General features: G+C 40.7%; 3 protein-coding genes across 3 annotated transcripts in view; 2 read left to right on the top strand and 1 right to left on the bottom strand.

Annotated features, from left to right (window-relative positions):
• The window catches only part of PARD6G (par-6 family cell polarity regulator gamma), a 64,842-nt gene extending 49,987 nt beyond the window's left edge, over window positions 1–14,855 (top strand). The window contains exon 3 of the mRNA XM_053943799.1: window positions 12,077–14,855. Within this exon, the coding sequence (XP_053799774.1) occupies window positions 12,077–12,936 (860 nt within the window). The 3' untranslated portion in view covers window positions 12,937–14,855. The remainder of the gene's footprint in view (window positions 1–12,076) is intronic.
• LOC128788638 (uncharacterized) lies at window positions 9,663–15,867 on the bottom strand. Its single transcript, XM_053943821.1, has 2 exons — window positions 15,051–15,867; window positions 9,663–10,382 (listed from the first exon to the last, which is right to left on the bottom strand). The coding sequence occupies exons 1-2, from the start codon at window positions 15,364–15,366 to the stop codon at window positions 10,087–10,089; spliced, it is 612 nt and encodes a 203-aa protein (XP_053799796.1). The 5' UTR covers window positions 15,367–15,867; the 3' UTR covers window positions 9,663–10,086.
• Window positions 15,859–23,535, top strand: BLOC1S4 (biogenesis of lysosomal organelles complex 1 subunit 4). Its single transcript, XM_053943810.1, has 5 exons — window positions 15,859–16,110; window positions 16,432–16,503; window positions 17,635–17,736; window positions 18,414–18,548; window positions 21,871–23,535. Exons 1-5 carry the CDS (start codon window positions 15,898–15,900, stop codon window positions 21,967–21,969), a joined length of 621 nt encoding a protein of 206 aa, XP_053799785.1. The 5' UTR covers window positions 15,859–15,897; the 3' UTR covers window positions 21,970–23,535.
• Window positions 23,536–25,469: the final 1,934 nt, after the last annotated feature.

Raw genomic sequence — 25,469 nt, 5'->3', positions numbered from 1 at the left:
CTATGCAGTGTAATGAAAATAAGTCCTAACATAACTCATCTGTTCTTTCCTGCCTTTGAACCCTGTAAATCCCTCCTCTTTCCTTTAAAGCTGCTGGGCTTTGTGTAACCTCTGATGTATTCTCCAGGTTTTTAGTTTAACCATTTTAATGGGAGCTTAGTCTCCCGTGAACAGTAAACTTTTATTTTTAGCATTTCAGGATTCACAGATGAAAAGGACTTTATGGAATTAGTTCTCTTCTGTGGGATGCCTGTCTTTAAGGTGTCTTTTCTGCAACTTGAATGGTAGTAAATCAGGAGGACCAATTCCACACTAAGGAGTTGCACAGCAGTAGTCTGGCTACAACTTAATTTTCCAGCTACAGTAAAATTAATGTCCTAACATAGTTTGTGCACTTAGAGTAGGGATCAGGCTGTGAAGGCTGTATGTTCTGTCAGGTAGATGTCTGCTCCTACCCCCAACAATGAACAGGCAAATGTGGTGATGACTCAGTGTTGTCATCTCTTGTGTAACAGGAAAACTGAGATCATTAAGGGAATTCCCAGTGGCATGAATACTGGGTGTACCCGTGGCATTGGGAACCTCCGTTCATTGTGGCAGGAGATTGTTAGCAACAGAGATGAGGGCTGAACTTGAGCACTGTGTGTGTTTAGCATCTCTGGAGCAGCTGTACCAGTCAAACCATGAGAAGTGCCATCACTTGCTGCTGCTACTGGCAGAGTTATGCTTTCATTAAAAAAGAAAACTTGTTTGGGCAGAAGCTGTGTTTGATGTAACTTTGCTGGTGAAATACATGAAGTAACTGGTGCTCCCAGGAGACATGTCGATCTCACATCTGCCAATACTGATTCTCATTAAGGAGGCAAAATGGTTGCATGAGCCCTGAATTATATTTAGTAAATAAAGAAAAGTTTTCTTACATTTGAGTCAGCTTCACTTGCCATGTGTCATGTTTTGTTCTGATATTGTGGAACCTGATCTAATTCTTTAATTTCTGAATAATCGCTTCCTGTCTGCCACTCCCTTGTTTGTATCATGTGCTCATAGGAAGAAGCACTTTTTTAAAGGAAAAAGTGCCCCAGCTACGAGCTTACCACACTCAGATAATGATGGAGCATCTCAAAAGTAGGAAGAAAGAAGCCAGGTTTTAAGCAGAGTAAACATAGGTGGTGTACTTGGGATTTTTTTTTTCTTTTGTTCGTTTTTTCAGTGTTGCGGATCAGTGCTTGATGTTCTAGGAAAAGAGAAACTTCATAGTCCAGTTAGTGGTCATCTTTGGGATAAGCCCCTCGAGTATGCAGGTGCTGTGAGTGTCAGCAGATCTTGGAGAGTCTCTTCAGATGCAAAGCTTGCCCAAGCTGCAGCCTTTAATTACTTTGTGTACTTAATTGGGTATGGAGCTGTAGCCAGTGATGGGGAAAGAAATACAGCATTATAAAAATGTTTCAGAAATCACTTAGCCAGTAACTCTACACAGCTGATCCTTCTGCCTGAATCAGCATGATCCTTAAGCTGCTTCTAAGAAAAACATGCAGATTTTACTGACAGAATTGAGGATAAGAGTTAAGGGCCTCCTGCTTTCTGATGATAGCCAGGGAAGGTTTTTGCTAATCTAACTTTAAAAGTAACAAGTTAATTTTGTTTTAAGCAGTGGAAGCCATATGATTCTTGCATGTTAGGCAAGGCTTCATTTCTGTTTTGAGGAAGAGGGGTGGGGACATAGCTGTAACCCTCTTGCCTCATGGTGTTAAGGCAGCAAAGAAAACGAGGAGGTGATGTGCTGCTGAAGCCCAGGTAAGGGCCACCATTGCACCAGGGGTTATGGGAGCCATAGAGAAATGTGCCATGCATGTGTACAAGTGTGAAGACCACAGGAATTATGATAAATATCACACTGAGAGCCTATGAGATCAAGTTGTTTTTTTTTTCTTTAAATATCTGTTGTTGTACTGGAGGGAAAAAAATGTATTGTGGAGCTTCTCCCTCCACCAAGATGGCCTGCATGTCCTTGGCTCTGTAGGGAGGGTGTACGTGGGGCGAAGACAGGCAGCCCTCCTTGGACTGACTTCTTTTTTCATCCCTTCCTCAGCTTGTGGGCAGGTGCTCAGAACACTGCTACACCAGTAGCAGTGTTCAGCTGTGCACTGGGTTTGGGATGGCATTTTGTTTCCTAAGCGGGGAGTTCTTCCCAGCTTCTCTCTGTAGAGCAGATTGGCTTTGCACTGCCCGGCACACAGCTGGGCCTCTGCAGGAGCGACTGAGCTCTAGAGATAAGTCTCCTTTGCTTCTGCCCTCATGATCATCTAGGAGAATTCTGAATTTGCACTTTGCAGGCAGCTTTTACTGCTTTGCAACCTGTTCTCAGGAAAGAGGGCTTCCTGGCTTTTGCTTTGTTTATAACCGGGAAGAAGATGATTTCAATTTGTGAGGATGAGCAGCCATGTCCTCTGGAGGGGCAAGAGTGCCGGCAGCTTGGCAAGTGTTAGAGATGCAGTTTGAATTGTAACAGACTGGGCTCTTGACTTCTCCTCTCTCTGCATTAGAAAACCGAACATTAAATATATTTATATAGTAGGTGTCTGCAACTCTTCTGCTTTGCACCAGCAGCACTTTGAAGTTGCTCTTCCCTTGTCGCCCACTACTTTGCTTGACTTGTTGATGCTCCTTTTCAGTGCTGTCATCTCCGTGCGGGACGCGCGGGGTTGTGCTGGCTGTACTCCTTGGCACGGAGGATAACTGGCTCAGACCTGCTTCTGCCAGGGCTGCGTGCCGCTTCTCCTCCTCCTCCTCCTGCCTGCGGGCCTGCTCCTGCCTGCCCCGGCCTGCTCCAGCCTGGGGACCGGGGGGCTGGAAAACGTGTCTCTGCAGGGCAGTGCCGCCTGTTCCTGCCCCACCAGAACACAGGAGATAAGCTGTCTGGGATTGCCACAGTCCCACCAGCCAGGAGGGCATCCCGGTGCATCCGGGAGGCCGCAGGTGGAGGCAGGAGCCTGCCAGTGCCGTAGGGCCGGGGCATCCGGGGCAGCGGCTGTGTGCGGCTGATGAGAGGCTGCAGCTGTCGGGGCTGGCCACGACCGCTCTTTATCTTGTGACTAACCTGACTCCAGCCAGCAAAGTTTGGGAGACTCCCAGAGGTCGTGACTTGAAAGACAAGTGTTGTAATTCATTTCTTATGCCACGCTTGTTTTGAAGCCTTTTTAATTCCATGATAAGAGGCAGAATCTGGACTTCATTTACAATCCACTGGGTTGGAGGCAGGAACCAGAAAAGTGCTTTGAGAAGCGCTGCAGATGTTTTTCTCTCCCTCCCCCCTTTGCAGGATGTATGTGGCATTATCACACCACAACAGTGAAGCTATGAAAACATTGTTGTGTCCTTTTTTTTTGAAGAGAGAAAACACAACTTTAGAAAAGAATTTGATTGCATAAAACCACATCTTTCTCTGAGAAAGTCTGGTAGCAACTTCAGAACACTCCCAGATAAAGAGTGTGGAAGAGATTGCCATTTATTTCTTTGAGACTTATATTTTAATTAAATATGCACAGTTTGGTGATTTTTTAAAAAGTATTTTTACTGGGAATTTAGAAGAATAAGTGAAAAGGCACTTCCTAGCTTGCCTGTCTGAACTAGCTTGAGATGAATAAGGTGTTACTCAGCAAAAGAATGCGTGAGAAAGAACTACTTCAGAACAGTAAACAGTCTTTTTAGTAGTATCCTTGTTTGTCACAGATTTAATGTTTGTAGTATTTGAATGTCTCTATTGCCACCTTTGAATAAGTGCTCCCAGTTCTGGGATATCTGTTCCTTCCAAGAAGGAAAACTACTTGCATGCTACAGAAACATGATTAGCAGGTACCTGAGCATGGGGCAATAAAAGAATCTTGATCTCTATCAGTTTTGCTTTTAGCTATGGAGGGAGGATCACCCCAGACTGGAGAGGAGGAGAGCACCTGGCAGAGAAGGCGTGCTTAAGTGGCAGACAGTAGCAGAAGGGAGTGTGTGAAGTACCACATAGGCTTCAGGTTCCCTGGGTGAGCCACAAGCTGTGTTAGCTGGGTAATAGAGATCCTGCCTTCCTCAGCTCTGTTCGCTGTTGAAATGATCTTTGATGCTGATCAAGTTACCTCTGAAGAGAGGAAAAAGGCTGTATTTTAATATTTTTGTCTGTAGGATGATGGTTCTGATCAGGTTCAGTATTGCAGCCCTTAAAAATAATTTCCTTTCACCTATGCCTGTGTAAATAGTCTCATCATGCACATACACCACGTTTATTTTGTGCTGCCTGATGTTGTGCTGCCTTTTCAAGCTACATTTGAAGCTTCTCCTGAGACTAATATGAGACAAAAATTTTGTTTCTTTTCAGAGGTATAAAATTCGCATTCTGAATTCATGTGATCCTGAGGTGAATTTTTTTTTATTACTTGTGGTTTTTCCAAATATTGCAGCTATGAAAAATAGAATTATATTCTCCTGAATTTGCTCTTTGGCTCAGTCTGTAAACATTCATGCCTTCCACACTTTAGACTTATGCAAGAAGTAATATTTTCTACTAGCAACTGGGAAACTGTTGTATTCAATAGTCACTTGATAAAATTTACCACTTTTTGTGTCATTAATGAGATTTTTATTGTATCTGCACTGGCTAATAAGAGTTATTGCAGTTTTGTCTCTCATTTTATTTTGCATAACACATACACATTTTCTTTTAGTAAAAGCGATTCATTTAGTGCCTGTTTGAGGGAGCAAATGGTGCTCCCCTCAATTGCCTGATCTGAATGAATAGGACAGTGTTTGCAAGTGAAAAATTGAGTGGTTGAAGTAGAATAATTAAAGGGTTTTTTAAATAACTTTAAATCTTAAATGATAACTTGCTGAATAGATTGTATGAAATTATCGGTTTGGAAGGGTGGTTTTGAAGGTGATTTTTTTTTTTTTTTTTTCTTGTTCCCCCAAACATTTTTGAATAGGATTGATAGCCCTCCCATTTTGGTGCCATCAGCTGGATGAAGACAGTTGTTGATGGTTGCTGGGAGTTGTGTGGTGCTAGGCTTCTTTTGGCAGGCCAGCAGGAGAGCTGTGTACGGGTGATACTGTTGCCCTCTGCATGCACCACCGATCCAGTACTGCTGCTCAGTGTCCTCACTGCTGACTGTCCTGGGAAGCCAGCTCACCATCAAAACCTCCTGGGCAGCACCTGTGACCTGGGATGAACATAATAATGATTGATATCTGAGAAGTGCAGCAAAAACATGACTCCTCCCAACTTCTGACTGACCTCCTGCAGGAAGTGGGAAAGATTAACTAATACTTTAAAAAAACCCGGCAATGAAGCCAAAGCTCAAACCCCACAATTTTCTAGTGCTGCAATAACGTAATCTTGGCATAATGTGGTTTGTGGAAAGCAGCAAAGGGAGAAAGGCTGTTGTTTCTGGCATGTTTTAGGATAGAAGAGAAGTCACATATCAAACTTAGAGGAAGAAAGCCCTGAAAATCCTAGTCATCACTATCTGCACTTCCACTGTAAAATTTGGAGTACTGTAGTTTATGGGACAGTTTGGAGAGCTGGGTTTTGATATTTCTGTGGACAAGGATAACTTTGGGAGGCACATCCCTGGGTGCTTACTTATATTTGGTAGCACCCATCTCTTCCAAAGGCCTCACTTCTTTCATGGGACAAACTTGCAGGTTGTGCTTCTGCTCCATTGAAGCAGGTCTGGAAGTCAAAAACAAGGGCCTCCTGCTGGAAAAGGAAGGGATTCAGCAAGGGAACAGTGGCCTCCCATGACAAGCAGTGAGAAGTGCAGGAGGCCACACCAGCAGCACAGGCTGAAGTCCCAAGGAATTGTCTCTATCTCAAGGCAACCAGCTTAGAAATGTTTTTTATACATGTCTGACACTGTAAAGAGACTGAGATTAATGCAATTCTAGTTTTGACTGCTGTAACATGCTAAACCAAAAAACAAAATAAAGTTTACCTTCTTGAAAGAAAGTAGGATATTACAAGTTTATAAACATGTTGGAAGCAGAGATACATTTGTATGATACATCTGTGTTAAGTTTTTATCCTAACCTACTAATGAACACTTCCTAAGTAGGAAGGCAAATTTATCTCTCTAGTACTGACTGAATCACTGGAGAAAGAAGGTTGCCTTTTGCAACTAAAAACTGAAGTTTATTAGGCATAGTTCCTGCTTCAAAAGTCCTGTTGAATGTTAAGCTATAACATTTAGGTGGTCATCTAAATGTTGATGAGATAGTGTCCAGTTTCTTCTGAAACAGTCATAGGAAGGGAGAGAGGGAGTGAGTAAGTGTGTGGGTCTGTGCATGTGTGGGATACGTTACTTGATTTTTGACAGAATAGCAGCTACAACTTCTTTACCCACAGTGTGTTTTTTTTTGTTTGGTTCACTCAGAGGTTTCTGGCAGCAGTATGGCTGGATTTTTTTAATATTCCTGCAACACATACAATGCAACATTAGCATTCAGATAACCTTCTTTTTCCCAACATTAAATAATCCTTGATGAGCAGTATTGGCAGTGGTCCTCCCCCCAAGTCATAGTTCATTTTGTATCTGTTTCCTCTTAAATCCCTTTGCATGCAGTCAGCCTTACAGGTCATAAATGAGAGACTGCCAGCTTATTTGCTGTCTGATTGCTTTCACAAATGCTTCTGGTGTTGATTTTTCTGAGAAAATAGGAAGGGATTGCAGTTTCTGTCAAACATGGACAGTGTTTTGTAGCCGGGACACAGAAAGGTAGAAGGGTTAAACATGACACATTGCCTTGAAGTGGCTTTATGACTGCTGCTAATTTGAATGCTCAGTAATAGAGATCTGTTGGATGGAGGGGTTACCCTTTACTATTAATGACTCATTGGCCTCCTTCCCAAGCTGCCTGAAGTGCCGCTCTCCCTAGTGGAAGTAATTTTGTCTTTGAAGTACTTTCCAGGGCTGTCAACTAACGTTCCACAGTTCCCAGAGGAAATAATAAGCCATGAGTGCATGTACACTGAAAGTGTAGAGTCTGAAACGAACTGTTCCTATAGGAGCCTGGCAGTCTGCTTCTCTGTGGAATTCAGCTTGTTTATACAATCTTATCTGGCTAAGCTTTGGTATTTTATCTGGCAGGCAGTTCCTATGAAAAGCAGCTGTCCAAGCAGTGGGAGTGGTGCTCCTGGTGGTTTTTTCATAAGGTCTATAATTTCTTGTTTCATGTAAATTACAGAAATACAATACTCTCTTGACTACAACCAAATGCTCTAAGCAGTTTTCTTAGCCTTATAAATAGCCCTTTAGTATGCTCTGCTGTGATGTCCTGTGTGACTTAACGATAGGATTTGTGATGCCCACTAGGAAGATGTAAGGTGTTCTGTAAAGCCACAGGCTGACTACAGAATTGTTAGAAGAGCACCTCGAAGTTATAGATTTTACAGGTACGTTTTTAACCACCACCATCACCATTGTGAAGAAAGTGAGCACGGTCTCCATCTGTGCATGAAGGGATCTGTATATGTATCTTCTCTAACAGAAAGGTCTCTATGGGTAAGTAGGTAGTTTTAAAAAAACCCAAAACCACCTCTCCGACCAAACATATAGTGACAGAAAAGATTCAACCAAAATACTTCAGATTTTGTGTAACTCATTAATAGAGAAAATGTTTCTTCAAATGTACTGAAAGCTGAAGCTTTCGGGGAAAAGAGTGGCTATTCAGTGCCTACAGAGGAGTTTGAGGTATTTTTTGTGTAGCTTTGGGTTGCAGATCCAAGTAAGAGAGAATTGAAAAGGTCAGGAGTTCTTCTCCAACTGTGGTAAATTATGTTCCCCATCTCTTTTTACAGGAACAGTATTTTCAGTCAAGAGCAAATTATGGGCACAAGTAAAATTCAGTCCAAGCCTGTTAAAGTTTAGTGGTTATCTAGGATTATCCATCCAGTTTGTAGTACATTTTATCTGAAAGCACTGCATCTTGTAGATTAAAATGATCCATGTAATCTGACATATTCTGAGAAATGAGGGACATGGTTAAGACCTAAAAGACTAATTCTCCCTCTATCACCTGTATGTCAGTAACATCTAAGTCTGGCCTCCTTTGAGACATAAGAAAATATGAGACCCTATAAGATTCAGTGCTTTAAGCATTGCTCAGATGTGCCATTTGATGCCACTTCTCTTGCTAGTATACATGCAGAGTTCTATAGACCCCTTCTGTTCTGCAGAAGGGGAATTTGATATGGCAACAAATGAAAAATGAGCTCTGTTTGGTTCCATATGGTACATTCTGGTCTTGCCTGAAACCTGGCATCAAGCACAGTCCATTTCTTTAGCTGAAGTGGCATTCCTGGTGCCATTCCTGCTTGCATTCCTGTATGGTGAGAAACTCAAAACCTGACAAGTTTCTGACCTTCATTAAAAGTGTGTCATCATAAATTTTGCACTGATACAGTTTCCATTTCAATCTGCCACCTGAGCAGTTTAGTACTGGAAAGGGATAGTGCACCTTTTTGTGACCACGACATAGTTGATAAAAGTGAATTATATTGGCTATCTTCTCCCAGTTCCCTTGTGAAGAAGGAAATTTTATTTTCATTTTGGTAGGGATTGATGACTTTCTGCTGCCACAGCAACAGCTAATGATGTTAAACTTCAGTTGACATACTTTTCTTTATTCCTACAGCAAGAGTAGTGGTTTTAAATAACATTGAGGGTGTAGCTGTTTTGTTCTACGGAAGTGTTTTGTTTTACTTTTTTTTTTTTTATTTTAAGGTGATGTCTAAAGTGAACATAACCGCTAGAGAGCCAGTTATCTTGAATTCAAGTAATGTAATAATCCCTGTATTGTCAAAGAGCATGTATTCTGTTTTTTTTTTTTTCTAGAAAATAAAGTTAGTATTTTTTTCTTAAAAACTATTCAAATTAGCTTTCATTTCTCCAACCTGTAATAGCTTTTAACAGTTTTTACCTGTTACAATTAGATTTCATCTTCCTCATATAGAACCCCATTTATAGTCAGAATTGGAAACTACTGCTTGTCACTGTTTTAAAAACAAAAACTCCAGTCATCAGCAGGACATGGACTTCATTTTTTAACATGGTCCAGCCCTGTAATACTAAATCCCAGAACAGTCAGTGGTCCCACACTGAAGTTAACCTGCATCACTTGCAATGATCATGCCTGGTTTGTGTTTGGAGGAAAAAGTTAGCATTTTTGTGGTGAGATGGGCTTTTTGTTTTTAAAGGGGGTGGTTGTTTTGAAGCTGTTCAGAGGTTAGGAATGCTGGCAATCATCTGGGGAGACTGGTTAGTGGGCTGAGCACAGGTGAGGAGGTCACAGGCACAAAACAATCATTTCTTTTGTGCCAGTGCCCTGCTGGTGGTTCAGCTCAAGGAAGATGCTTCAGAAATTACTTATGTGTGTTAGGAGGGCCATCATACTTCTGTGATTTTGCTACTTTATCATCACAAACTTGCATCTTGTGAGAATTAACTATGTAGGTTATTGTTAATTTAAGGGAAAGAAGACAGTTTTGTCAACAAATATTCACAGATCAATTATTTGGTAAAACTTTTGCAAGTCTGCCCTGAAGTAAGAAGGTATTAATATACTTAGAGAGAAAGAGGGAGGTAACAGCTACCTGTGTGCTTCCAGGGGATAGATGGCTTTCCAGGGCATGTGTTTCATGTTACCTGCAGTGCAATCAACTGTACTGACCTGCCTGATTTTCTGAGTCTTTAGGGAATGCAGGTTTTGTTTTAAGCTTTTTTGCCAGTACTCCTAGAGACAGTCTTAAATGCATAAACCCATGTGTAATTTTAATTGGCATCTTAAACTGAAAATTTTGTGATAAAGATTCTCTTGAACCTTAAGGCACAGCACTACTGTTCTAAAGCACTGCATTTCAAGTAAGGAAGAATTCGGATTCTAGATCTGAAGCCCCAAGTTGTTTTCATAGGACTGCCACAGAAATTTATCAGTGAATTGTGGGGGTGAGCTGGGCACAGTGCTGGAGACTGTGGTGATGAAAGATATCTCTTGTACACCCATATTTTACAAGGAAAAATATTTGTTGTGAACCTTTGGAGTCATCCATCAGAAGTAGTTAATGTAGATGGTGATCTTGTTGATGGAAGAAGAGGAATAATGACCTGGCTTTTGCTGCAGTAATTGGCTACTGTACTCAAAAGAGTAGTCACTGCACTGACTGTTCACCAGGTGGATTTGAGAAGGTGCCATCTCTCCACAGTCACTGTTCTGGCTGTGAATACCCTCCCAGAAACCAGTTTGGAGCTTCTTGTGTTTGGGTGATTTTAAGGACTTCCAATCCTGTGCCTCACGGGTCTGAATAACACAATAGGGCCTGTGCAGCTGGTACAGCTCTGAACATCCTGGGAAGAGAGAGAAGAGGTGAATGTGAAGTTAAACACAACAGATTTGTCCAAGGAATATCTTCATTTCACATAAACCTTTTCTTCAGGATGACCTTCCAGATGCCATGTGATGTCCTCAGGGTTACTATAGCCAGTGTAAATAACTTACAGGAGAATGCAAAAATAATCTTTCTGAAGTCTTTAAATTATTTTTTCCAGCCCAAAGGACTGTGTAGGGTCACTGTATAACTTAGACTGGAAGGGACCACCTCTGGAGCCCACCTAATCTAACACCCTGCTTCGAGGAGGTTCAGTTAGGTCAGGTTGCTATTGACTACTCTTTTTTTGTGTCCTCTAATTAGTGTAACCTAATGTCACTTGATTGAGTCTGTCAATAATACATCTTGAAAGTGGACTTGAAAATGAAACCTTGCAAGACATAAAAATGCAATTATAAGCTTGTTTTTACTAACACCCTTTTCCCTCCTCCAGCCTTTATCAGGTATTGTCTTACTCTTTCAAACATTGCTATGCAAAGTTAATTTGTCAGAGAAGCAATTTTCTTAGGGGCAGTTCTGTAATTGTACTTTGTATGGTACTGCTCATCTTCAACAGGAGAATAAACTGCAAGTCTGTTAGTTTATCTGAAAACTATGCTTAAACTCCTGGTGAAATAACTTTCCAGCTAGTGCATGGTTCACGTCTAAAATATGCACAGTATTTTTGTTGTGAGATGCAGTGATGCAATTTGTACACTAACAACTTCATGACTTAAGTATTTTTATGCAAAGCACAACATGAACTTCTTATGTGGAATAACTTAGTTTACTTGGATGAATTAAAGGTAATCACTTTTCACATGCCCTTGGGATAAACTGCTACAGAGACTGAAATATTTAAACAATTCCTTAAACTGCAGACTCCAGAAAAGCATTTTCCTGTGAATCTTGCTCTCAAGGCAGGATTGTGGGTGTGAATCCATGTCCTTTCTGTGATCCTTAGCATACAGACTAAGCAGAGGAGTTTCCTTCTACCTGCTTCTCTTTCTGCCTGGTTGCTTGCTTACACACTACCTTTTGTTATATGGCACTTTTAGCACTTTTTATTGCTGTCAAGTAACTTTATTGCTGAACTGAAGTAAAATACTGCAGAGAGAAAAGTGATGTACCGAGAGATGCATTAACAAAACTCCCTTACTAGAAAAGCCTAGGCTGAAAACATATCCAACTACTCTCTTGCACTCTTGCTTTCATGTTTGTACATAAAGTTAAGGCACTATAGTGGGTATTAAAACACTCCCCAATTCAGACTTTTAGGTTAGGAATGCCCACTTGAAAAGTATGTGTAAGATTACAATCCAGCTCTGAAAATACAGTCTCATGTCCAAGATGGTATAGCAGACTTGCAGCAAGAAATTGCCTTCTGCACAGCTGATAAGAGTTGAGAATCAGAAGTCTCTTTTCTTCAAAACATGGAAGAAGTATGGGGAGTCATTGTAAACAATTAATTCATTCTAAGTGTTGTGCTAGGCATAAAGTGAAACAAAGATTAGAGTAAATGGAAGAATTAATTTGATTTTTTCTCATATTAGTATTCTTTTTTCATATTATTTCCATATTGCTATTAGTGCCTTCACTGAACCAACTGGAGGAGGAAAATGCCCTGCAGATTGAGTTATTCTGTTTGATACATTGGTATTGTTTCTCTTTCAGATGAAGTGGACTACAGCAATTTCGGGACCAATACACTGTCGAGGAAGAAGAAGGCTCTGGTGACACTGCGCAATGACAACCTCCGCCGGCGTCCCCACATCAACATTAGTATGCCTCATGATTTTAGACCAGTGTCTTCCATAATTGATGTGGACATTCTCCCCGAAACACACAGGAGAGTGAGGCTGTATCGACACGGGTGTGAGAAACCCTTGGGGTTTTACATTCGTGATGGCACCAGTGTAAGGGTGACTCCTCATGGACTGGAAAAAGTTCCCGGTATCTTCATCTCCCGTATGGTTCCTGGTGGCTTGGCAGAGAGCACAGGCTTGCTGGCTGTGAACGATGAAGTCCTGGAAGTCAATGGCATTGAAGTAGCAGGAAAGACTCTTGACCAAGTCACAGACATGATGATTGCCAACAGCCACAATCTCATTATCACAGTCAAGCCAGCAAACCAGAGGAACAATATTATTCGGAGCAGTAGGATGTCTGGTAGCTCTGGCCAGTCTACAGACAGCACTGCGAGTCACCATAGCTTGCCTACACCCCACGTGCTGCAGAACTTCCACCCTGATGAAATGGAGAGTGACGAAGAGGCTGACATTGTCATCGAGGGTGGTCTGGAGCCACAACACATTCCTAAACTGCACAGCCTTACTTCCAGTAGCCTCTCTCGAATCAATGGTAGCAGCCTTAGCCACAGACTTCAAAGGGACCTGGTGCTCAACAACAGCTCTGGCCGAGAAAGCAACGGCAACATCCACAAATTACTCAGTTCCTTAAAAACTGATCCCCGACACAGTCTGGTTATCCCCAGGGGAGGTATCGAGGAGGACGGAACAGTCATTACACTTTAGTAGCAATTTCTGCAATTCTCCTTACAGTCTTAAGTGCCAATTGGGACAATCGACTCGTGCAACACATGCACGAAACAGGGAGCTGATATTCTCACAGACCTCACGGGTGCAGAAAATTGTTGCTTTCTAGGAAATGTGGCATCTGGAGTTAGACATAAAACTGTCATGCACTGCAAAATTTGTCAGGAGAAAGCCAGAGTGCAAAACCTGGTTTATGTCACAGCCCTGAAGTGAGAACACAAATTTGTTTTAGTTGGTATAAACCTAAGCAGTCTTAACAGGCTACCCATGGCAGTGTTATATACTCGGGTTTGAAAGCATGGGTAGACATATTTATACATGCATATATATGAATTAGATTTTAATAGTAACAGACATGTCTATTTGAAGTGGAATCTGGTTTTCTTCTAATACCAGCTGAGGAGAGAGTGCTTCTTAATAGCTATCCCGTCTTCTTCTGTTACGTACAGCCCTTCTGCCGACTTGTTTACACCGTCTTTTCAGCGTTATGTCTAATCCAGAAGAGCTCTGTAAAAGCAGCTGTTTCCTATTCCGGTGGTAGCAGCGTTCGGGAGACGCTGCAGACACATTTTCCAAAGGAAACGATAGAAATCCATATCCATGTAAAGCCGCGTGTTTCCCGCGGCCCGAGGGGCGGCGCGGGCCGTGGCCGCGGCTGCCGGGCCATGGGCGCCACCTGCCGGCCGGCGGGGGCACCGCAGCGGGGGCAGCGCCGCTGCCTTCTTGTATTCTCTTACCATATTTATTAGATTATACCGCCTTTTTTTGGTTTGGTTGTTTTTTTTTTTTTTTTTTTCCCCTCCCCGCATCATCTCTGTTTTTTCAAAATCGTGGTTCGTGTGAGTTTTTAGGCGTGCAAGCCTCAGAGCTGACACAGGTCCTTGCTGTACCTTTGGGGCAACCCCAAGGTCTTTCCTTGACAAGAGATTGCCCTGTGGAGGGGAGGGATGCTGACTGACTCTCGAGCCTAACTTAGAATAGTTCTGTTATTTTTGGGCTCCTCCAATAATAAAGCTTAATGTCTACACAGGACTTCTAGAAAGTTAAAGTATACTGGATATTTGTGTCGGTCAGACACCTTTGCTGGATGGCCAGGTGGCTAGTGAGTGACCAGTGACTGTAGAGTCAGTACCTGTCTGCTTCTGGAAACACCATGAGTTTTATGAAAGTGGTCTAATCTAAAATATTTTGTTATATCTTGATCAGTGTAAGGAACAAAATATAAATGTTTTAAAATGTATTTTTCTACTTTTAGCTTGTGTCATTTGCTCTTTGTTTTTAACTTTGTAGTACATTAAAGCTTTTTTTATATGGTGGAATAGACATTTCTTAAATATTTTATGAATATGAAAATTCAGGAGTCTTGGTTTGGAAAAGTTACATTCCGTTTTGGAATCTGTAATGGCTGGGAAAAGGATGTGTGGACTAATTAATTGTCGCTAATTTAGAATACCTGTGGAACAACCAGTCTTCTGCTCATGGTTAAATATCTTTGGGACATTGAACTTAGTTTATTTCTTTTAGATTTGCTTTAAGAGTTTATTTTAAAAGTCTTTCACTTGCTTTAAAACTTCTCTAGGTATCAAAGCAGCTATAGAGCTGTACTTATTTTTCCCAGCACAGTAAGAATAGAACATTGATCCTGTTCGTCTTAAAACTGTGTTTGTACTTTACCAAAGGTTTTCATTAAAAAAAAATCTGATTATTGGTGCAGTAAAACAAATGAATAGCTGGATATGCTTCAGTCAATCAGACCATTTTATCTGGAAAAAATGTGTTATACCTTAAATAAGACTACTTTTATGAATAAGTGGATTTGTCTGGCTGAAGTGACTCATTTTACCTTAGTTAACTGATGAAAATGTGACCTTGTCTGCAATAAAATGTTCACTGTCTTATTCTACTCTGTATTTTTTCCCAGTGCCTCAAAAGCATTTTCTATGGAAGTGTCTCCCCTCCCTATGAAAACAAGGTATCCAGTTTGCGTGGCTCTTCAACTATGCAAATATTTTAGTGCAGTGTCTTTTCTCAGTGTTGCTTTTACTAAAGGTTCCTGTTATTCTGATTTCCATGGGAATCAAGCAGCTTCCTACCTTCCTCATAGCATGGCCTGCTCCAGACCTCTGGGCTTTGAGGGCTAGTTCTGGCTCCACGGAAAAAGGCCAGGATACCTCTGATGGCCACTCTGCACCCCTCTGCCTGGAGCCTGCTGGCTGTCACTGTCCATAGGAAGCGCTCCAGTCCAATCCATCCGAACTTTCCACCCCATTCATCGCAGGAGGGAGGAAGCATGAGTTGTTTCACACACATGTACAAATTACAAACAGAACAGCCAGCTGTTGATGTGTCGGCCTTGGTCCAACACTTAGCGAAATAACTCTTAAGGCTTGCAAACATTTTGTGCAGCATCTTCGTGGAGAAAATAAACGAACACACACACACCCAACCCAGCTTCTATTGTGAGTGGCCCTTAACCGTAAGTGAAGCTACGCTGTACACTCACAGTGAGCCCCCTACCCAACTCGGGCCCTAACGGGAGGAATCTGCGTGGAAACGCGGCTGAGCCGCTCGGGTTTCCCGGGCCGGGGCCCCTTGGGGTGTGAGATTAAACTGCCGAACGGGGCTCTGAGGCTGTGTGGCCGAGGGACCAGCGGCACGCCAGCCCTACAGGCCACATCCTCCACAAACGCTCCCGCAGACGGAGCCCCGTTCCTGTCCCGGCGCCAGGCAGGCGCAGCTCGGAGGCGGCGGAGCCTGAGTTTCCTCCAGCCAGGCGCGATTCCCTGCCCCGGGCACCGGCGATGCGTACCCTCCTCCCGCTCGCAGCGCCGGGCCGCGGGGCCCGGGCCGATCCCGGCCCGCCTGCCGGGAGCGCGGCTGCGCCGGCCCGCCCGGTCATGTGAGGGGCGGCGCATCCCGGCGGGAGCGGGGGGCGCTGAGATGGCGGCGGCTGCCGGCGCTGGTGACCGGGCTGGAGCCGAGCTGCCGGACGCCTGCCCCGGCGCGGACAGCGGGAATGTGTCCCAGAGCCAAAGCAGAGCTTCCGGCCTCGGGGAGGCGGAGGACGAGGACTCCTCGGAGGCGTCGCTCAGCGCCACCGCCGCCGCCTACTCGGCGTACCTGCTCGCCGACCGCAGCCTCTTCAGCGAGCAGGTGGGCGAGGGGCCGGGCCGGGCCGGGGGCTCCCGCACAGCTCCCGGGCACACGGGAGGGGTGCCATGGGAGCGCAGCCCTCTGGAGCTGGACACGCTGCTGGGCTGGGGCAGCGCAGGACAGCATGTACCGGGGGTCGCGTCCCTTGAGCTGAACGAAGCCGAGAGAGGGAAAAGCCGTGGGATTCCTGCGGGACTGTCTGTGGTCTGACAGGTGTCTCTACTCGGTGTTCTTGCTTCTGAGACTGGTCGGGGTTTTGTGAATGTGTGTGTGTGTGTGTGTGTGTGTTTTCAAGCACTTTAAGTGACTTCTGTTTTGCAGATAGAAAGCTTAGATAAAAGCCTAGAAGACCTACTGACCAGGGTGGATGAATTCGTGGGAATGCTGGACATGGTACGTATAAGTTGTGGTTGTGAAGGCAGAATAATCACAATTGAATCGGTGTTTGTAAGACACAGAGAGAAAGAAGCCTTTAGTTAGGCAGGTGGCAGTATGAAAACATGTTTGATAATCAGATGACTTATTTTGATAATCAGATGACTCATGGATGAAAACTACCAAGCTTTCATGTCAGAGCAAAATGTGTCCATATAGCTATAGAATCACAGACTCATATAAACTTAGGTTGGAAAAGACCTCTAAAATCATCAAATCCAATTAACCCAGCACTGCCATACTCACTCCTAAACCATGTCCCAAAGTGCCACATCTTCTAAATACCTCCACCCACTTCCCTGGGCAGCCTGCTTAAATGCTTGACAACATTTTCAGTGAAGAAATTTTTCCTAACTGCATATTTGCGTAGTTGTATTTGTATTCTTGTTTAGAAGAACAGTATGATATTCTGCTTATTCTTTAGAATACATAAAGACATCCTTTGTTGGTTTTATAATATCTAATATATCTAATCTGAGTTGCCAGACCACCAAAGCTAGATTTGTCTTTAGGGGACCCTCTTTTCAGAAAGGCAGTTTTGTTTTCACTTTTCTCATAGGGTTAGATGGAAGAACTGAAGGGAAAGTTCCTGTAAGCTGACATCGGTAGATAGGCTGTCTTTTAAAGTGTAGCACGTGTGGTTCTCCTGCACAACTCTATTGTAGGTTTGGGGTTTCTTTTAATACCAGTAAATTAAGATTTTTGTGGCCTGACTTTTTAACGGACATAAGGAGCAGTACAGGTAGTAAAACTTAAGACAAAATTTTAGCTTAATATATTTTTTAGTGTGTCTTAGAAAATGTTCCATATCACTTCAGAAGAGATTGTATTAGCCTATTTTTAATATAAGTATAAAGGTAAATATTAGTCTCTGCAAAATACATTTTCTTCAAAGTTACTTAGAAACTATACAAAAAAGCTATAGTGTGTTGATTTTAATCTACTGTTTTTATACTAATTTATTCCAGTATTTTTAAACTCTAATGTTAGTCTGTCCATTGGAGCAAAGTTCTTGTTTCCAGAATAATATCTACTAAACACTTTGTTTTATTCATTGATTTTTGTATTATTTCTTTGCACTGTCTTTAGATTCGAAGTGATTCCTCTCATGTTGTCAATGAAAGTATACCTCAAATTCACACAAAAGCTACAGAAATGAGGCAGATATATAGGAAGATTGACAAACTAGAGGTATGTATTTGCTGTCTTTTAGATGCATTTTGTTTCCTAACAGAGGGAAAAATCAGGGTCTGCATATTTGTGTGTGTATGTGCACACACGTGGAGTGAGCTCAGGTGAGTTGTGCTCTCTGTGTTCACGCTGGATCAGTACTTCAGGGTTAATAAAGAGGACTACATTTATGAAAAATTTCTGGGGACTGTGGGAATTCCAGACATGTTTTAGATCTTTTTGCAACACATTAAAAAAAAAAAAAATTGTTCATTGACTGTATGAAGCAAGGCAGCTTTTTGTGTTAGCTTCCAAAGTTTCAGAAACAAATAGAATGAGAGATCTCTTCATCCCTGATAAAGCTTCAAAACTGTGGTTCAGATCCTTGGTTTTTCTTTTGGTAGTAGAAAGGCAGGTAGAAGTCTCGATTCTGAAAAATCCAAGTTAGTTATTTGAAAGGTAAATTGGAAAAGGAAGATTATTTTATTATGTTTACCCTGGTTTTCAGCCTTTTAAGTATCTCAGTTAATTTCTAGCATTAAAATTGACTTGTAGGCAGAAGGGAAATTGAGCATGAAGTTTTTGACAACTCATTTAAACAATGGATCTTTCACCACTGTTTTGCAATACATAATCCTGTTTTATTTTGTTAGGGAAACTGTCATATTTATTTTGGGCTTTTTTATTTTTTACACCAGGCTTTTGTGAAAATGATTGGGAATAGCGTAGCTGGACTGGAAGAACGGGTCATAAAGGCAGAAACAGACCTTGGAGCTTTTCCAAGCACGTTCAAGAAAATCTTGCACACAATCAGCATGCCATCCTTCCTTAATGTAAGTAAACTTTTGCTACCATGTGACCAGCTTAGTTGCTCTGCTTACTAGACCAGATGATTAAAATAATAATAAGTTTGTTGCACATGTATATGAATGTAGCTGTACATTTTTAATATACTTTGTTAGGATTTTTACAGAGTTTTCAGGCTTCTTTAAAAAAAAGAAAACAACTGAACTTAAAAATTTAATTTCTTATAAGGATTGTGTAACATTGCAAAACAAGGCCGAGCACACAAAGAAATAGATGTGAAGGAAAAAAACCAGGCACATAATGCACAAGCCTTTCTACTAAAGCACCCCTGATCTCTGGTGGTATGCAAAGCAAGTAGGAAAAGCCTGTACTGGCAACACTGCTGAAGGATCCTTCTGCATTGAGAACATCACTGCACAAATGTTACCAAAAAAGAAAACGAAAGCTAATCTGCACAGTATTTTTAAAATAAAGGTTATATTTGTATTCAGTTCACACAGTTGGATAATCATGTTACCACCTTGGTAAGCTTTCTAAGGATGCGGTTTTCTCCATCTTTCCTTGTGGACTGTTCCTTTACGAAAGGCTTGAAGCACTCTCTCTGGTATACTTCAGAGATGCCTTACCTAACACTGAACTGGTGTTGTGCCTCAGGTTTAAACTAATCTTTTGGTTAAAAAAAAAAAAATCACCTGAATTCCTGATGTTTCTTGACATCACCTCGCAGTACACCATTTATAAGTTCTACTCTTTTGCAACTTGTCAGCTCACAGATTGTTTTATCTTTTAGTATATCCATCCTGTACTAAAACTCAGTTTTCTGTGTTCTGGTAAGAATGATGGAAAAAATAGCTTTGTAGAAGGGGAGAGGAAGAAGATTGTGGCTTTTTGAGGTATTTTTCTTTCTACATCTTCCAAGCAGAGAAAAATACATACAAAAAACATGTGTTTTGTTAAGGCTTAGTTCAAGGAACTTGTTCTTCACTGCTGTTTACTGTGCAGTCTTTAAGTTAATTAGTCTTTAAGCTAATTTCTCATCTCATTCCTTCATTTTTCTTGGTGTTTAAGTTTAGAGTTCTGTATTTTTTCTTTAAAAAAAAACTAAAAAGAACAACACAAAGCTGCACTTTATGGGCCAGTTACAAAACAAAAAAACCTGTACAAGTTGCCTTGAAGAATATTCAACAGTATTTTCCATTTTTTTCTAGAAACAGTTATTAACCAAGGAATTACAGTCTTCATTTGAAAAGTTTGCTAGTTCAGAGAAAATATTTTTTTAGTGTTGTATGGGAACACTTTGTCAAATTAGCACTTTTTCCACAATATAAAAGGTAGAAAATCTTTGAAAGTGTCAGGAGGCTGAACCTGGCATCTCCAGTGGTTTCTTAGTTTGATTATGGATAGCAATAAGATGACACTCAGAACTTACTGGCATTACTTGATTTACTAAGAGGCAGGCTACTGTTCCACGGTGGTTCTGGGTGTTGCATAGGATAATACCTACTTCCAGTGGTAAACACAAGCATGTGTGAATGAAAATGCCTATAGAGATGTTGTCCACATGCCTGATATTTAACTAGCTCAATACATCAGTGGTAAAATATGTGTTTGGATAAGAAGGTTATTCTGATGTCATGATTTTCACTGTAGCTGTAGTTCACATTTTACTGCTAGTTTTAATTTACTCAGGTACCCTCATTCTCTTCCCATTTAAATGTATCCTTTTCTTTACACAAAGGCTGTATTTTCTGTTTCTCAAGATGTGTATTTATAATCTCCCTTTCAGATTTTGCCCAAAGTTTTTCCCTTGTGAATACCAGGCAGTGTAAAGAGCAGTACTGTAAGGCTTCTAATATCGCTAAGAATGTAGACTCTCAAAAGGTAAAACTGTCTGCTAAGCAGCTGCAAAAATAACTGATCATAAATGTGTGCTTAGGCAATTGTGGGTACTGTGCCTGCCTATAAATTTCCTCACTGGATTGAAATTACCCCCTTCTTGCACAGAGGCAAATACAGCACCTCTTAAATCCATGTCAGGAGTTACAGAAAACCTGTGACCTTAGTTTCCCATGCTTGCAGGTTGTTATCTGATAGGACAGTAGAGTGTAGGAAATTATTTTAAAAATCAGAACTTTGATTTTGAAGGGGTCTTTTACATTTGGCAAATTTTGTGAAATGAAGAACACTGATAATATACACTGTTTATAGATCAGATGTTTTATTATGTTTTTTAATTTCATTGGAGCTTGAATGGCAAAACAAACCTAGAGAAATTAATGGTATTGTAAAGTTAAAGACATAATTTAATATATCAGCAATTTTGTATATAACAGGAGAATATGTACTTACTTCATATGGAGTACAAGTAATACAGCTCAACTGAATATTGAGAAATTTCCACTTTGTTTTGTAGGTATGGTTACTTATAAAACCGTCCTATGGTTACTTGTAAAACCATCCTAAACTCCAAGGCTATCAAACAATGATATTTGGTGTACTTCTAATTTTATTATTGGTGAAGGCTAATTTCCTCATTCCAGACTGACAGGGCTCTACGAAATAGTTCATCAAAATCTCTTTATTAGTTGAAAAGAACTTTTAATGAGTGAAATCTTGATTTCAAGCATTCTATTTAATGTCAGGCATTGAAAACATACCCTGTGTCTGCGCTGTGTTGCAGCATTATTTACAGGCAGCAAAGCTGACACAGTGGTCACTAGTGATCCTTGATGTTGTCTCTTTCAATGAGCTATTTGATACAGCAAAACATTGTACAGTTAATATTTAAAAGAAACATGTACACTTTCCCTGAAAAAACAGCTCTTTTCCAGTCCACTACCAGATTATTTTAAACAGTGTGACATACGTAGAAGCTCAGCAGGAGAGCCACAATTCTTTCCTTCTTGAAAGAATCATTTGCTAGGTGTGTTTCCATAGGAAGAATTTTTGAGTAACTAAATCAGAACCCAAGCCCGGAGTTGACTCAAAAGAAGTGGCTGAGGAGAATTTGAAGGCTGGAGCAGAAAAGGTAAAGGTGTATGGCTTGGAAAGGATGAAGGTTACAATGACTCTCCCATCAGCTGGATGGTACAGTTTTGCTCCTGCACTGCTGGCGTATTGTACATATTCCAGGCCTGAGTCTTTTTAGGTGCTGGAATGGCAAAGGTCAAAGGCTGAGTTTCTTCACTAACTTTAGGCACATGCCAAACTCATCTGAGCTAAGATTAAGAATCGATTCAGCTAAGGAGATATGCCTTAAAACTTTCCTTGTTTTTCATTTTAGCTCTGCAGGCTTTGTTTTAAAATGCTTTATGAAAAATGCGAAAAATAAACTTCTCTAATTTGCAGAAATCGTCTTCCTCACGACAGCAGCAGACCCTCTATGAACCTCCAGTCCTCTTCAAGACAGAAGACTATTTTCCATGTCTAAATGAAGCACCTTATTGATGGTTTTTGCTTTGGGATTGATATGAATCAGCCAGAATAGAGAGAGCCAAGTGAACAAAAAGAATGCCAACCTCAGAACAGCTGCATTTTCTAAGCACTATTGATGGCATATTGCCATTCTGATTGTCATTGTCTTCCTTCAGGCAATATTTTCAGGTAATCTTTGTTTGTGCACATTATTACAAAAGCCTTCCTAAAACACCATGTAAGTTTTCAGATTATTTTGGGGAAGGAATTTAAGAATATTTTTGCATTACATTTCTTTTTAATATGGAAATAATAGGAAACATACTATTGTATATAAGTTTTTTAACACGTAAATATCTGTGCTGCTGCACATGTAAATAGCTCTGTCACAAGGATGGGGGTTTATTTGTCTTTTTTCATGATGTGTTGATTGAGGTGAAAGAAAAACTATGCATAACGTTTCACAGCTATTCCAAGGTTTTAAGCCTGACCCCTGCAGTTTGTACAGAGAAATGCACCACATTTGGGATGTACTTGTTGCAGGGGCAGGACTTGGAAGGTCATCCAGGAATCAAGGACATGGCTCAATCCATGAGATTTAGTCCCAGTTCACAAAGCAAACATCCTGCCCCACTGATGATCCTCAGGTCACAGTGACCCAAGCTTTTAATTATTGCATCATTGTATTGTTTGATGTGTAACCAGGTGGGCATGAAATAGATTTATATATAGTGAGAGAGAGACATAGATGTATAAAACCTTCTGTCAAAAAGAACAAGTATCTAAGTTGAGGGAGGAATGACCCTGGACTGAACCTTGATCAGGTACCTGACCAGATTGCTTTTCCTTTACAACCCTCTGTGGATACTGAGGCTTCCCATGCTGATTGCAATTTATATTCTCAATAAACTAATAGCTGGCTAACCCCTGTTGTTGTCTTGCATTTTACTGGACAGTAGGTACCCACCTAGCGGGTGTTAATCATAAATGGATTTAATCCTCTGAACAAGTTTTACCTCTGCTGCTTTATTGCCAGTGTAACACATTAGAATACTCAAAATTCAAGTCTGGGAGGAATGCTTTAGAGAAACAATATTTCTCTAGATTTCATGTTGTATGCACAAAACAGGTATGAAGTTGCAGAGCAGAGATTATCTTTTAATAGATCCTGTCTCAAAAGACCAGCAGGGATTGGGTTCTAAACATCTTCAGTATCTGAAGCAACATTTATTAAAGATTAAAACAAAGATTTTCAAGTCAAAGTTAGTGGGCTCCAAAAGCAGTGCTGATGTCAAACTTACCTGAATTTTAACATAGAAAAATAATCACATAAATGTGGATATTCTCAGTTCAGTCAGAGAGAAAAAGAGAGGGTTTTTCTAACCAGGGGAGAGCCTGGGAAGCAGTTGGGAAAGAATGTAAATAATTCTCTAATCTGTCTTGTTGTTCACATTGTTTATAGATGTTCTGCCACTGTGCATCATTCACTGCACACCAATGGTGTGAGATGTTTTTACTCTGAGACCAATGAAATTAGTCTGCACGATGTTCTCTATATATAGAGCGGTACATTTGAAATAAATCAGTTCATTCTCTTTGCCTTCTAACTTGGAGTCATTTCGTTCCCGTCCTGCTCAACAGCGACACATAAACATGCAGAAAGAAACAGACATGACTTTGAAGAAGGGCTCCCCTCCCATCCTCCTTGTTTTCATAAATAATTCATTATTCAGATGTTCCACTGGAGCAACTGTTGCATTTCTAAAAGGCGTGGTGCCTTTCAGTGTATGCATAAATAATGCTTGAAGGTTTATCCCCTCTCAGTGAGATCTAATAAAATTACACATTTAGTGTAGCAACAGAAGGCTGCAGTCAAATACTTTTAAATATACTAACACTGGTATGAAAAAAAAGTAATCTTCAGAGCAACTTTCTAATTAAATGAATCACCTTCTCAAATAACTTTGTCCTCTGCAGTGTGGAGCCAAAATGCAGTTTCTTTTAAAGAGATGATGTTTGAAATAGTAATAAAGATTTCAGCAAGTTTATACAGCTGAATATTTTCCACACAATATCATTGATATTAATAAGAGTGAAAATTCATATATCCTGAAGTGGGCATTTTTGTTGAACTGTTGTATGGAAAAAAAGAGCTGTATCTTCAAGGCACACCACACACAAAAATCAGACAGTTCCTATAATTAGTATAGTTCTATGTTGGAAATTCTCCAAAATATTTTTATTGCTGGAAATAATGGACAATAGATGGAAAATTTGTTAAGGAAATGCTATAAAATACTATAAATGAATTTTGGCTTTTAATAATACATGATACAAAATACCAAGGTCACAGTTCATCTGTTGTGGAATTAAGCTCATGGTTGTGAAATTAAGGCATTCTCATAATACTGACAAAATGCACTCTGCTGTTGGTTGGTTTGCACCTTGGCTGTCTCTTTATTCATGGTCAGTCTCACCTCGCAGGAGTAGCGTAAAAAAACATCCCAAGTGCTCGCACTCAGTAAAGAAATATTCAGAATATTCCTTTATTCTGCCTGCTGTTACCTTGTATTAGTGTAAAACCAGTAATAACTATATTGTGAATTAGATTCAATGTTTACTGGGTTTGCCAGCTGTAAACAAAACCTGAATCTCAAAATCCACTGATACCAATTACTCATAGTCCCAGAAGGCTCTCCTTGCATCTTTCCCTACACAATGTTTGTCCTCTTGCCTGAGTTCCAAGATACAAGCCAGTAACTATGGGGCTACATCACCTGTTTTTAACATGAGAACTCTTCATATAGAACTGGTGTAAAGCAAGATGTGGTTACTGTACTGAGCTGCTAAAGGTTGGGTATCAGGCACATGAAATGAGCTAATGTTTAGTATCAACAAAGGAGTCTACATGCACATCTTGCTTTTCTTCTATGTCATTAGGCAAACATTTTAAAGCAATCTAGCAAAAGTTATACTAAAAGTTTTTATATTCTTATGTACATTTTAGGCAAATGTTAATTAGCATTAGCCTAATGCTAATTGAAACTAAGGATGCAGCTTACTAAAAATTATCTGTTTGCTGTACAATGTATGTCAATATGTCACAGAAGCTGCAATCACAAGATATTCACAGTGAGGTTATATCACAGTCAGGTTGGACTGAATGTTAGAGGCCTACACTTTTCATAGCTCCTGGACAAAAATCAGCATGATCTGTCTTACATAGATACTTAGTTAAATGATAAACTATGCCTGAAGTCGGCACATAAAGATTGATATTTTTTATTTAATTATTTTTGGACCAGCAGATTTTGTTCCAATCAAGCAGTGCTGCAACTGCAGTAAGGCCCAAAGAAATTACAGAACAATGCAGATGACTGAAATGAAAAGAAACAGGTTTGATTATTTACCTGATCAAATAAGATCAATTACTTAAAGATGCACTGGATTACATTGACATAAAAACCTGTGGCATTTAATTACTTCTGCTGACAACAATTTTCAGAGATAAGTAGTTTTACCTACAAGACTAA

Source organism: Vidua chalybeata, chromosome 1 (genome assembly GCF_026979565.1).
Source record: "Vidua chalybeata isolate OUT-0048 chromosome 1, bVidCha1 merged haplotype, whole genome shotgun sequence".
Lineage (NCBI taxonomy): Eukaryota > Metazoa > Chordata > Aves > Passeriformes > Viduidae > Vidua > Vidua chalybeata.
This window is presented reverse-complemented; position numbering and strand designations above follow the sequence as displayed.